Here is a 14,462-nt window from a genome sequence, read left to right on the forward strand (position 1 = left end):
CAGACAAGCGAGCAACACCAGAAAAAGGAAACAGGAAGTTCCTGTCACGCTGGAGCCAAGCCCTTCCGCTTTGACCATCATCACCCATCTACCTCAGTTTTAGCTTTAGGAACCCCCTGTCCCGCTGTCCTGATGAAAGTACTTCCGGCAGTGCCACCTTTTGTAGTAACTCCCCCAGGCTTTGAAGCCATGGCGGATCCTGATGATGCCTTCTGAAAATCATCAGGAATGAAGATGTCCATTATCTGCCCTCATTTACAGCTTACTGATAGCTCATAAAATGATTAAGTATCCTTTAGCGCAAATAACAGTACTGCATATGGTAGGGATTGAAGGTCTTCAGACTTTTCTAGTTGACGCTAATTCACTCACTGACACTTTCTCATCCAGTCACATCTAGATCTCTTCATTGACTGATTTGTGAATGGATATGTGAGCTGGCTACAGAATACAGTATACTTCCTTTATCATTGTTACACAAGGGCATTTGGTGAATACGCTGACGACCGTTTTCACGATTTAAGGCTAATCATCAGCTAGCGTTAGCGGAGGACTTTACAGATGGCCGTTCATAGCACCTAATGTGCTTTTGTTATATTTGAATATACACTAGCATGTTTAACAAGTAACCGTGCTACTGGTCTCACTTTGAGTAAAATATTTTAGAATGCTTGAAACACCATTAAAGAGCCGGCAGACACGTCGACAGACAGACTGACTGACATAGAGTATGTTTACATGCAGTCAATGTTGCCAATATTCAGGTTTTCAAAGACCATGTAAACAAGTGCAAAAACCTGAATATGCTCTTATTCGGGTTTTTGAAAACTCGAATAATACCGTACAATTAATACCTTTAAAAACTAATTTTTCCACTTGCTGTCGACTGAAGATGGCATCACCTGTGCTGAGGAAGTAGGTAATGACCAATCATGGCTCAGTTTGATGACCAAACCCAGAAAACAGGTGATCCATGATTGGTTGTTGCCGACTTCCTAAGCACAGGTGATGTCATCTTCAGTCGACAGCAAGTGGAAAAATTAGTTTTTAAATGCATTAATTGTACATGAAAAATAATGAAGTTATCAAATTAATTGTGGACAAAATATGAACTTTTTACTGCTGAAAATGGCTCACTGGGTCAAGTATCCCCTTAATCCAAACATTTATTGCATGTAAACGTAGTCAGTGATCTAAATCTCTATCGGTTTCTGTAATACTCGTACATCTCCTGTATTACCAGCACAGCAGGTTATCTGAGGTTGCCACTAGTTGATACTCAAGGCTACATATCAGCCAAATGGTTTGTATAATGTTTCTCCAAGTTTAACACTTACGGTATCACATAATCCTTTCTTAACATTACGGAAGTGTGACGAAAATTCTTAAAGTAGTTATTTCGGTTTGAATGCGCTGTAGGCGCTATGGAAAAGAAAAAAAAGACTGCTTACTGTAGAATTCTCTGTTTATATGGCTAAATACTGTATGGCATGGAGTACATACATACAGTGTTTACTGTGCCGACTTGATAGCACACTCCTGCAGACTGACAGGCAGTTGTAAACTGACCAAAGAGACATTAAAGCAGGGTGCAAAGGTCACAACCTAATAATAAAAGCCCCTTAAGGCTTAAAGTTAAAGATGGAGTATGTCTATAAATATCAAACTAGGTTTAAAACAAGTACATTTAAACCACGTGCTAATGCAACAAAGACTAGATACATTACACTGAAAGGGGACATTCCATGATCCAAACACAATATTAAATACACACAAGAAGCTCCCTGAAATTGCTGCAGAATTTTTTGGGAGCCAATCACTCAGCAAAATAAGCAATACAACAGACCACATACCCCTATATACAAGTAAATATGTATAACTAACCCTTGTTCACAATATATTAGCTTATGTAAGCCTTGGGGTTCACATCAGCAATTCAAAATGTATTAATTTAGAAAAAGTATTTGAAATGGTTAAGTATTTTTCTATTGACTGAGAAACTGGGCATTATCTTCGCATGCTCCAATGCCACAAAATGGGACATTTTATCTTCCAAGCGAAACCTCTTCCCTTTTTCAACTTAAGACATGATCGCTCTCAAAACATCTGGCACTGGAACAGGAAAAGCAGCAACAATACCAAACAGTCCACATAGCAGTGAGGGTCAGAGGTCATCTAGACTAAAGTTCCCTCACTGCCAATGGGAGATTAGCAAATGGAGAAAGTCATTCCTGAGATAAGATCTTGGTGGTTATTAAAGAGGAAGTTTTGATACCTCAAACTGAGAAGGCGTCAGAGTGGAGACCTGAGCTGCTGGTTTGGGCGTGGCCTTGCTGGGCTGCGACTGCAAAGACACACACAGACATACACAGACAAGTTACGCATGCAGGAAAAAGACAACTAAAACTAACTAACAACAAACAACAACAAAAATGGAGAAATAGATTCCTAGCAGTTCATCTTTGGATCAAAGGAAACCTTGAGAAATTTCAAGTTTAAAAATGGAGTTAAAGTCAGCAACAAAACAAAACACAGAGAGAAATATGCCAAAATAGCGGGTAGCTACGTTTGATGGAGGGAAATTTATCACATGAAGTGAGACTGTTGCTTGAGTGCTGCAAAACACAAAATTACCTCTATGGTGATGTCATTGCATTCAGTTTCATGTGTGACTATGGGGTGTGTCTGTTTTGTTGAACCGTGCGCAAAGAAGAGCACATTGAGGCACCATTCGCAAAAGACATATTATTCAGTCAATTAGATTAGTAACTTATGTGCTATGAGCGTAACACAATAATTGTCCTGTGCATGTTTGAGAAAGCATATTTTTTTCTTGAAAGACTAACTGTGAGATGCTGTCATATTTTGATATATTACAAAAGTAAATCATAGAATACATACACTTAGGCGGATTATATAATTCTATTTCCACTAAACTTTTAAGGGTGGTGCATGGACGAACATATTCATTTTTTTGTGAGGACCTGAAAAGGTGACAAAACTTAGCTCAATGGTAGAGCATCCGCACCATGTGTTGAATCACGCCCAATTAACTGAGCTTCAATGAATGACTGGTGACATGGCGAGTCAATAAACAGCATTCTCTTGATGTCAACCCAAACAATAATAGAGCACATGATACAAGGCGTTACGAGCTTTGAGCCGTCTCTAGGTGGGGCTTAACAGTCTGGTTCTTACATGGGGTGCCCATTAAAGAGCAATGAGCCACCACTTCATGGCAGAATGACTGCAGTCCAACCCAGTGTGTTGTGAAAAGACCTAACCCATCCAGTTTGAGAACATATTACATTATATTATGCCTCAGCTCTTTACAGAACCTGTTTTATGTCTTGCTAAACAAAACAATCTGTCAACCACATGCTGAACTAAAAAATTAAATAGTGAAAACAACGAGCTCCGCAAATATCATTATTCAGTTTGTAAACAGTTAAGTCTTTTAGCGAGTGAACCTGTCAAGATAGCTAGTGTGTGTGTGTGTGTGTGTGTGTGTGTGTGTGTGTGTGTGTGTGTGTGTGTGTGTGTGTGTGTGTGTGTGTTTTGTGAATACTGCAGATGCTAACTGTAGCTAGCCTGTGAAACAACAATGATCTTCCACATACAGACAAGTGAAAATCTCAAGCTCATCCATCCATTTTCGACTTCTAATCCTATTAAGGTTAACAGGTGAGCTGGAGTTTGACGTTGACCTGGAAATATGACAACTTATTACAGTACTGAACTACAGAACACCAGCTGTGACCAGAGTATGAAGTTTAACACTCGACGTAGTCGACTAGCCTTAATTGTGTTGAAAGTAATATTTGCACTCTCAGACAATGGAACTTGCCACACATCTAATTCTGTCACTCTGACAATCCACCCTTCAATGTCACACTTGGGCAAGTTTGGTCTAAAATAAATAAATGTCAGCTCTACAGTTATGCCACTGATTTGTCAATTTGCCAGCTTAAGCAGTTCATGTTTTTGGAATGAAGTCAGGTTTCCATCCAATTGTTTAGAATTTTTTAAGCGAATTTACTGAAAATGCGCAAAACGAACATAAGACTTATGCCCGTTTCCATCTGTTCTTCTTTTGAGAAGGGACTTCGGCGCTGTAGGTGGCGGTATACACCAAAGAGACGTGATCCACCAGGTAATTTAAAAGAAGAAGAAGACCAGGAAGCGACTGTGCTATGCGATGACATCATGTGAGTTTGCTTTTGTAATTCTTGACCGTAGCGTTTCTTTGTTGTTTTAAATCTAAAATAACATTAATATTCGCTTCTTTAATTAATTCCAAAAATATTTCAGTTTTGTCGTCTAGTCCAAATCCGGTCAAAACGTGCGACGTGTATCCGTTCTTGCCAGTAGTTATTCGCAAAACCTGTTTCTATAGCGAAAATTCTCATTTTCCTTTTTTTCGATACGCTTCAATTTCAAAATCCACCCCCTCTAAACGTAAAAACTTTTTTGCGAATTTTGTGCCCTTTTCAAATTTCTAGCGTTTCCATTCAGTTTTATTTTTGCATTTCTTTTTGCAAAATGAGTGGATGGAAACCCGAGAGACTAGCCTCTTTGGTGCTGCACACAGTTTTCATCCTACCTCACTGAGAGAACTTTTATGCTATGTTTAGATACATTCTCATCAAAAGTCCATGAAGTAATGTGTGGTGTGCCTCAGGGTTCCATTGTAGGCCCTATATTGTTCAAGTTGTACATGTTCCTCTCTTGGTGGTGTCATCAGAGGGCATGGACTGAACTTCCATAGCTACATTGACGAAACACAGCTATATTTATCTTTCTCCTGATGACACCAGTCCAATGGCTAGGTCTTTTTAACTGTATTTTAAACATGAAAGAAGCCAATAATCTTTTTTTTTTTTTCATTTTCCCTCTGTTTTTCATGGAAAACACATGTTGAATGTTTATCAGCGGCCCGGTCCCTTTGCCCAATGAACAGCGTGGGTCCAACTGTCTTATAATTTATCATAGCAATCTAATGTTAAAACATTTCAAACCCTTAGCTTTTCTTTGTGTCAGAGTTGAACCGGAGGTGATAAATCCTTCTGTTGTAATATTGCAGACATCTCAGGGGGTGTTCAGTTAGTATTTGACACAGTTGCTTTAGACAGTGATGTCAGTGATTACCTCAGGGACTGGTGCTGTATGTAACACAGAGGCGGTCACAAGTTTGGTGAAAGCATGCCAATTACGTGTTGTTCACACTTGCTTTGTCTCGACAACAACAAAACATAACAATACAGAGTATTGTTTATCACTTTTCTACTAGACATGATGAAAGACAAAGCTGTTTGTGAAGCAAGATCATAATAAAGTGAGCTCACCCAGCATCTAGGGCATCACCATAACACATGGCTAGTCATGTGGTTCCGGGTATTGCTTTAAATAATACTGTTGCTAAGTTACAATAAAACGCTGACTGAACTTGAGTGGGAAACAAAATTCAACAAGCTGCTGGGATATTTTCATTACGATGAGTTAATGTTGAAGAAAAACAAATCACATTACGAGTCCTTTGAGCACATTTGATACTTAAATGGTATTCATCATCAACATTCATTTTCTTCTGCTGTTTTCGAGTTAAACAAAAGGGAGCATTTGGCCTACATTTTGGTGACAATCTATACTCGCAATTGTCTAGTTCAGGTGTGTGGTGTGCGGTGTGCCTAAAATGGAATTAGGGGGCTGAAGGCGTAACGTCAAACCATGATCCACAAGACACATTTTGTTCCAAGTTGGAACATATGAGAAAGTCTAAGATGACATCATCACATAATGACCGCATCACTGTATACTATACTTTCCCAACTCGGCATACCTCATCAGTCGCACTCCTCTATAACCACAAATTCAATACATTGAGGAACTTGCTAGTATTTGTGCCATTCAAATGAAAGGGAAGTTGCCCAACAGGATTTGGTGACTCATTTGCCTTTTGGTCACAAGTGTAGTGTACACATAAAGAGGTTTCCTAACACATGCTCCCTTGATGCTTTCAAATATGGAGTAGTCCTTTCTCAAAATGGTGGCTTCTGTAGGTTCTTTTTTGAGAAACAATTAAAACGGTTATGATATTGCCTTTTCTGATATGTCCTTCACAAGACATACTTCCCTTGAGACTCACATGAAAACGGTTGCAAAAGTGTACAACAGGCTGGAAGATATTCAGCTTAATGTTATGATCACAGAAATAATCAAATAAACACCTGAGTGGATGGCGATACATATGCAGGGGAAAGGTTTAAGAATGCAAATCAAAGCAGAGAGTGGAAAAAGGAGTGCCTGGCTTAAGTTGCATGCAGTCGAGGGGTCATCAAGGGTTGCCATGGTAATGAAGCTGGTATTTTTAAGCCAAGTTTACAACACATCGTTGTTTTAAGATATAACTTCTCACTAAGGAAAGCTTATTTGCTAACAATACAGACTATGAAATTGAGAATGAAAATGCAACATTTTTATACTGCTGTATTTTTCTTACTAAAATATTGTCGCTGCTATGTGAAAAACACTTATGCCCATTTTTTCCCATTTTTACATTTTAGGGACATCTGCATTCAGTTTTATTTCCAAAACATAAAAATGTAAAAAATAAAATAAAAATAAAGACAAAAATAGACATGAGTGTTTTTCACATAGCAGCAACAATATATAGGAATATATAAGAAAATGCAATGAGCTATGCTACATTTTGCTAACGTTTCTTGTAAAATAACAAACGATACAGTAGCACTTCATGAATAAACACGCCACAAATATGGAAAAGCTATATGGTCTTTTTGTCAGGAAACACTTTAGCCACAGTGATTCAAAGCCTTTATAACAAACTTTTGATTAAGTTTCTAAACTTAGCCAGTCAAACCTTTAACTAATTCTCTTGTACAATATTCAAAGTTGCTGTTGTTTCCAATGAAAATGTAAAAGAGCCAACATCATTTGGTCAGAAATATACTGTAGTTACATGTGGGACGATTGTTTTGCTGAGACCCACCCAAACTTTATGCAGGCTTCATTGTGTGCCATCTGCAACATTCCTATATTCCTCATCCAGTCCATCTACACACAACACACACACCTAAGCAAACAGCAATGTATCATATACCTGCAAGTTCAAGTACAGTATACCCAAACTGAACACAGCTAGTGGTCTATTCATCCTAAGCTAAGCTAAAGCTATGTGAATGAACACTTTTGTATTGATTATGTTGATTTAATAGCATTATTTGGAAAGTTAATTTATTCCAGTTAGTCTCTGAGTGTGTCTGAAAGTTTGACCATACGTGTCTTATTTGAGTGGCACATGGATGATGAACCAATGGAATCTCACAGAAACATGACAGTCAGTTTAGAACAGCTGTGCTTGTCAAACGGCCAAAATAGGAACACGTTTCAACATTCAATGGCTTCAACAGTGGCGTCACAATATTCTCAAATAAGGAATAAATGACAAAACAAATATGTCGCTTGTTCTCTGGTTTCGATGGGTGTAATGCACAGATCACCTGTCAGCTATCAAATACATGACATGAGGGAAAACGGGGTCAGCGCACAAACAATACAGTAGGCCCAGGCCTTACTCAACTATGCAGTTTGAGATCAAGCCTGTTTTGAAAACTGATGACTAATCTCAGGCTCCTCCCCTCAAAACCACACACAGACACATGCAAACTCGGATGGCAGCAGCTGCTTCTCCAGCTACTGCTCCAGCTTTTAAATAGAGCAGGCAGCTCAAAGAGATGGAAACAGTGGTGTGCATCATCGCAGTTTTAAAAGGTGGAAGTGAGGAAAGCAGCAGCAAGAGAGGAGAAGAGTGAAAGGTGGGGAGATAATGATGCAGTATCATTGTCAGGCTCTGTGCCGGAGTATAAATACACTGGATGCACTGGCTTTCATTCCCAGTGGAGGAACAGGAGAAATATCAACAGGCTCAAATGTCTACTGTACTATAATGCAGTTTTTTCCGACCTTTCTTGTGTATCTTACATTAGAAAATCTCAAAGCAAAAACCAAACAAAAATGCCACAAAAAAAAAGTACATAAACTGAAATAATGATGATCTCATTTCAATTTATTTACTGAACACAAAGCTGATATGGGAAGCTATTATTTACCCTATGAAAGGCAACAAGGTGGTTACACAGGCTAATGGACTATATGCCACGGAGGAGGCGGGACTTCCGGGTTTTCACCCATCAACTTTGTTTCCGTTTCCGGTTTGCGACGTGTGGGCCGTGTCCCAGTACTTGCGCTTCCGCCTTTGTGCCCCTTGGTTGCGCGTTCTCATCGACGGGTGTGAGGCTGCAAGTGTGTAGGGTCTGTCTCAGTGTACGAAGAATTTCAGATAGCCGAGACGCCCTCCTAAAAGTAGTCTACATTGTTTCTCCGCCATTCGCAGGGGTTAGGGACCGAGCCCAGCTCCGAATTACAAAACACTGCTGTTGTGTACATGAAGCTCCTCAATTCACTTGAACATAATTCCTTAGCACCACAATGCAACACGATGGGAATGGATAGAAGCAAACAGATTAATTTTGCATACGCAATTCAATTTATCAAGCCTGATACAAATTGCATCGGTTGTTTTTGCGTCTTTAAATATGGCATCTGATCATGCTACATTATTGAAATGCTAAAAACAAAAGAGAGAGACATATTGTTCAATTAGTGATGTCATTTTTGGAGCTTCTGAATTATCTAAGGCAGGGGTAGGGAACCCTAGTCCTGGAGAGCCACTGTCCTGCCTGTCTTCCATGTCTCCCTCCACCAATACATCTGATTTGATGAACAGGATCGTTATCAGGCTTCTACAGAGCTTGCTGATGAGCTGTATTGGAGGAGGGAGACATGAAAAACAGACAGGACAGCGGCTCTCAAGGACCAGGGTATACTACCCCTGATTTAAGGGTTTACGTCAAGCCAGATGTGAGAAGGATCCATCAATATCACCTATTGTCAGAAAAGTTCCAGGACTGATGTCACAAATGCTATATTTCAAATCCAAACCACGAGCTACAGGTTTCTTCTTTTTTTTTAAGTATTAAATACAGTCTAGCACACTTTCCCAGCCTTCTGCCACGACTTCATGCACTCCTGGCCGAATTCTTCCCGGATCCTCTACAGCACTGTCATCACAGCCAAGAGGAAATAAAAAACCGAGCCAGGTCATGTGCATACGAAGGATTCTGCAGTTCAGTAATGTCCTTCTTGGTCACAAACTGCTGGTTGCTCAGGGCATTGCGAGCTAGTGGGTTGTCATGGTAAAGAAGCCACGAGTTGTCCTGCTACAAATCTCGCCTCTTCTCACACATTGAACAAAGCCACAGGATCTCTACATGCTAGTTGATCATCTGGCCTACATTGAAGGGGAATACTCACAGTTTGGGATTAAAATACTGTTGTGACGATTCGTCCTGGACTTTTGCTGGCACACCTCGTATGGCAAAACTCTGCATTTTCTTGTGTTAGTGTCATTTCAGTACACTGTAACAACTGGTGATGGCCTCTCCCAGAGCAGTTTTTCGGGAGTTCTGTCTCAAGTTTTAAACATAATGTTATGCAAGATGTGCACACGATACAATTCCTATGCACAGATAAAATCTACAGTAACAAAACATGTATTTTATGGTGTTGCTCGGTTCTTCCACTAACACTTCAATTTCCATCACCTCAAATTTCAATCTGTGCTTGTGGGAGAGAAACCTAAGATATCCAGAGTACAGAAACCCGCTTTTGAACAAGGTCTTTACCATTTCACACTAGTCACCAAAAGCATGAGTGAACAAGAAATGTAACACCCACTATTTGAAATCTTGGAAAATCCCGCCCTTTGCTTGTTAGTGCATTACATGATTAACGTCATCAATTTTGACAAAACGTAGGAGTGGTGGTAAAAACAGGCTTTGGTTAAGAGGCGGGGTATAACCTGGTCTGGTTGCTAGTCAATCATAGGGCACATATAGACAAACAAACATTGTCTAATTTTGATTCTTTAATTAATCTAAGATAAAAAAAATTGTCATTTAGCAAGATAGATTCCCCCAAAAACATGCAATTTTCCCAAACCAAGATTAAACCCACGACCTCTTAACTATGAGATAGACATGCTAAGATTAATCCAACGTGATGCCACAGGGAACAAACCATAAGGTAAACTAACAGAAACCTATATGCAGTTTATAGAAGTTTATAATTTGGTGTTCATCTAAATAAGGATTGTTCTGCTTTGGTAAGGGTCTGCAAAACAAAACAAAAACAAAAATCTAATGACACACCAGATAATGTTTGGTAATACAATTTTCAGCTACTGTCTGGCCATGACGACACAAGCAAGATATTAATAGAGCACCATTTACGGTGGTGTTGTTTACTTCGCCAACAATTCTGTGACAGCTACTTTCCAACCTCGATAGCTCGACACGCAGAAAACCTCACTTAAAAGCGCAAGCATACTGTTGGCAAACTATCCTCTATAGGAGAGCTGTAAAAGAGTTTCCAGGTAACAGTCAGGAAGTCCTTCCACACACCCAAACACACACGTTCACCAAAGAGAAATGCACTCTACATACATACCATAGGTTTGCTTTTGCAATTATATCCTCAATATAACTTGTATGGACGGCCAAGATGTTCTGTTCAGGCTTGATCACCTTAGATCCTCGCTTTTAATCCACATTCATGCTCATACACACGCGCGCGCACACACGAACACATCTGAAAACACACGCCCAGCCGAGCACAACTTGCTGCTCCGCCCTTTAGGAAGTGCACAACAAGCTGGCAGTGGCATGTGTCAGGCAGGGCCCTCCCCTTCAACCTCAAGCCAGCTGAGCAGGCTCAGTCCGATTAGACAGTCGGCCCAATACAGAACCGCCCACTTGCCATTGCTTACGTGGAAAAAAATACATACATCAACTGGAGGGGGGTAAGTAACATTAAGGCAGGGCAGGGAGCGTTTTTGTGTGATGTGGAGAAGACACAGAAAGGGCCGTGTAGTCCGGCAGCATCTGGGTGTGACTGATAGACTCACTGCTCTGGAATCTCGACTGTGCAGCCACTCCAACAGAGGCTGAGTGTGTGCGGTTGGAAAGAAGAGAAAAGAAGGAGGCGGGTCCGATCACATGTCTCGAACCAACCCAACCCAAACACAACATGGTGGAGAGCAAAAAGGTTTGTTTAAAATCGACCCAAGATAGAAACAGACACGTATAGTTCAGACGCACAGGAAACTTCTGCTCAGTAGCCAGATGTTATGTAAGACGAAAGAGAAAAAAAATAGCATTTGAGGCTTCCTCTGCTCTGCACGCTGCCAGCCAGCTCTTTAAAGTTAATCCTTTTATCTACATGAGTATATTGAGAAGGGATTGCTAAGGACAGCAGCACCTCCCCGTGTCTAATAATAGTCACAACACCGATGTGACAATGAAGTGTCACTCTTCGCTGTGGGCTTGCCATGTCTGTCATCTCACACTTTTGTGCTATTTTCTGCTTCATGATAAAAACTCTAGTTTAAATGTGGGTCACTGCTGACAAAGTCTGCAAGCACTGGCCACATTAGCTATAGTTAGGCAAAATTTTGAATGACAGTCATATTTTGGTTTTTGAATGCAAAATGGAAATAACACATGAAAAGTGGCAACGTTGTGTTAAAAAAATATTATTGTTTATGTCATTATTGTTGTAACGTAAAAATTATTGTCCAAAATCCCACTTGTTTTTATTTTGTTTTGTCATTTTAGGATAATTTAGTTACACATTCACCAAATAATTGTGCTTTTTTTAAACACAAAATTTAGCCAAGGAATGAATAATTTTACAACTGCACAATTTTATGTCATTCAAGATGTAATTATTTTATGAATAACAATTCTTAGTTCTAATTAACAAAGTCCGAGAGATTGATTGAATAAATAAAAAAGTATCACAAACTACCTATAATTTAATATCACTGTAATCTACAATCACAACAATAAATATATTGTTGAATAAATGCCTGTTTAATATTGCAAAATATCTTTATGAATCTACCTGTTTTTATCCATCTGAGGGGCGGCCATTTTGCTGTCAACTAAAAATGACATTACAGTTTTGTTGACAGCAAGTAACAAAATGGCCGCCCCTGAGATGGATAAAAACAGGTGGATTTTGCTGCTTAATTTCTTTCACAAATGCAATATTAATCAGAATTACGTGTTTATACTGGTGGGGGCACATAGAACATATTACTATTTTCTTCTCGAGAGACATTAGTGAGTTTTTGGGCTGAGACACAAAGTGTTGTCAGAACCACAGTAGTGATTTTGCCAGCAAAAAAATGCAGATATAAGTAAGCCTGGTTTGTTAAAAACTGATCCGTAATAATTGCAAATGTATTAGGCTGTCATTTTTGCCTATCAAAGTGCCTTTGGTGAGTAGTCCGATGGCCACTTGCTTAGTGGCTAGATGCTCGCCACTAGCCGCTAATGTTGCTAATTCTACAATGTCATTCGTAATTAATGACAGGATTTTTTTTTAAACGTCCTTAATTAGCAATTGAACATGATTTCAGGATGACATGTCAATGTTTACTGGAAACAGTTTGTGACAGCAATTTAAATCAACTGTACTCCTAACTTCTAGTCGGGAAGCTGAGTCAACAGCCACCAAGCCACTACGCTGTGCCAAGAACAACTTCAAAATAAAAGCCTTTCAAGGCACTGATGTCCATGTATTACTGTATTTGTATTTTATTTTGAAGTTGGTCTACTCACCACGTTGGTGTTGTGTTTCCGTCATGCAACGCATGGCTACGGCTAGCTTGACTGTCTTCCCACCCATGCAAACCAAATAAATGAAACACTCCAGGACTCGTTTCACCCTTAATGTGAACTCATGATTACTTTTTGAAAGTATCACATGAATATACTTGCAGCTAGCAGTCCTGTTTTACACAACAGATTTAGAAAACCCCTTTCCTTACAACTGGCTCCCTCAAGTGTCTGAAATTATGCGACCACAAACCCCTTAAAAAGGACAAAAAGCAAGATAGCCAAATCCACTTCCTGGTAGGAATATTTGTCTGATTTGGGATCTGAGCATAGCAAATCTACTTTAAGAGCTCCACTCCCCCGAATGAGACAACAGAACATGTCATTCTGCTTTTGACCGCGACAAAGAGCAAGTGTGTCTCCGAAAGGCAACACTGCATGCTTGTACTGGATCCAAATGCCTTACTTGGTAACCCCTGACAACACTTATCTGTGTTGTCAAATAATGAAGCAAAGCAGACCTTGGCCCCGCCCGTACAAAGCTTGTAATCTTAAAGGTTTCAGTCTCAAAGCCTGCAGCCTTGCATTCTAGAGGAGTGAAATGAAAGTTGAGATAAAGTTAATATTTGAATCAAAATATCTACGGAGGGCTGGCAAAATGAGTTTGTCTGAAAAACAGTGAATAAAAATGTTTTATCCTACAGAAGAAACTGGAATTGTGTTAATGGGAAGAAACAGTGAAGAAGTGACAAATGCAGCTTTTCCACTGAAAATGGATGCCAAACAAAATACACGTCATATCATCAACAAACTTTTGAAGACTGCACTGCAATTTCCTGTGGAGAAGACCAAACTAAACGTGAACATTTGACGAGAGTGTGCATGCCTTAACATGCAAAGCCAAACACTTAACAGCTGGCTTAGCAGCATGCAACATCATCATATTCGTGTCACGTGTGACATATTTTTGGTCTTCCATTGCAGCTAAGAAACCAGTAGAAAGATTTTGTGGGTTTTTTTTGGCTTTAAATTTTCATTTACCATACCAAATCCAGGTGAGACCTGTTAAGAGACCCAAGAAATCGCCACGAGCAATTCATACGTCTCAAATGGGTGTGTTCAGGAAACAACCTGACTCTGCAAGACATCAAAGTTATATTTTAATATAACTGACAAAAATGTCATTGTACTGAACCAGACCAATAGAACGAGGTTTCATTTCTTTGAATGGGAAATCATAATTTTTTGTCATTTGTCATCAAATTCCCAAAGACTGTTTCTCATATTGATCATGTCCAGTTAAATAAAAAATCTAAAACGATGGTGGAAGTGTTTTTCCCCAGGTTCGTTCTGACAGAGTTTTGAAAGATAAATAGGTATCAGGTTTGACAGGTTTCTCTTAAGGTGTTCATTTTGTAGACAATGTGGGGCAGGTTAGGGATTCATTTAGCCTCTTCTTTTAAGGAATTGATGTTGACAGGTTCATGACAAGTCATTACAGCAAAACAATAAAATATCCTAATTCCTGTGTGTATGTGTGTGTGTGTGTGCATGTGCGCGCGTGCATGCGTGTGTTTTAAGCCAATCTCTTCCACTCTTGAATTCATGTGGTGATTTCAGGAAAACGTAACCTAAAGGAGGAAAATGTTGGTAGTGCATCAAATTAATCAACAACTATTCTAATAATCAAATAATCGTTTC

At 39.5% G+C, this 14,462-nt stretch overlaps 1 protein-coding gene across 23 annotated transcripts in view; it reads right to left on the minus strand.

Moving 5' to 3' along the window:
* Positions 1-14,462, minus strand: part of cast (calpastatin) — a 40,835-nt gene that overhangs the window by 14,281 nt on the left and 12,092 nt on the right. For 11 of the 23 annotated variants that reach the window (XM_077573024.1, XM_077573027.1, XM_077573030.1 and 8 more), the window contains exons 2-3: positions 2,276-2,344; positions 93-212 (exon numbers count right to left, since the gene is read on the minus strand). In XM_077573024.1, coding sequence (XP_077429150.1) covers positions 93-212; positions 2,276-2,344 — 189 coding nt within the window. Of the gene's footprint in view, positions 1-92; positions 213-2,275; positions 2,345-10,587; positions 10,776-14,462 lie in introns of those variants that run through there. The other 12 variants (XM_077573040.1, XM_077573035.1, XM_077573036.1 and 9 more) reach the window with 4 other exon arrangements.

Source organism: Vanacampus margaritifer, chromosome 8 (assembly GCF_051991255.1).
Source record: "Vanacampus margaritifer isolate UIUO_Vmar chromosome 8, RoL_Vmar_1.0, whole genome shotgun sequence".
Lineage (NCBI taxonomy): Eukaryota > Metazoa > Chordata > Actinopteri > Syngnathiformes > Syngnathidae > Vanacampus > Vanacampus margaritifer.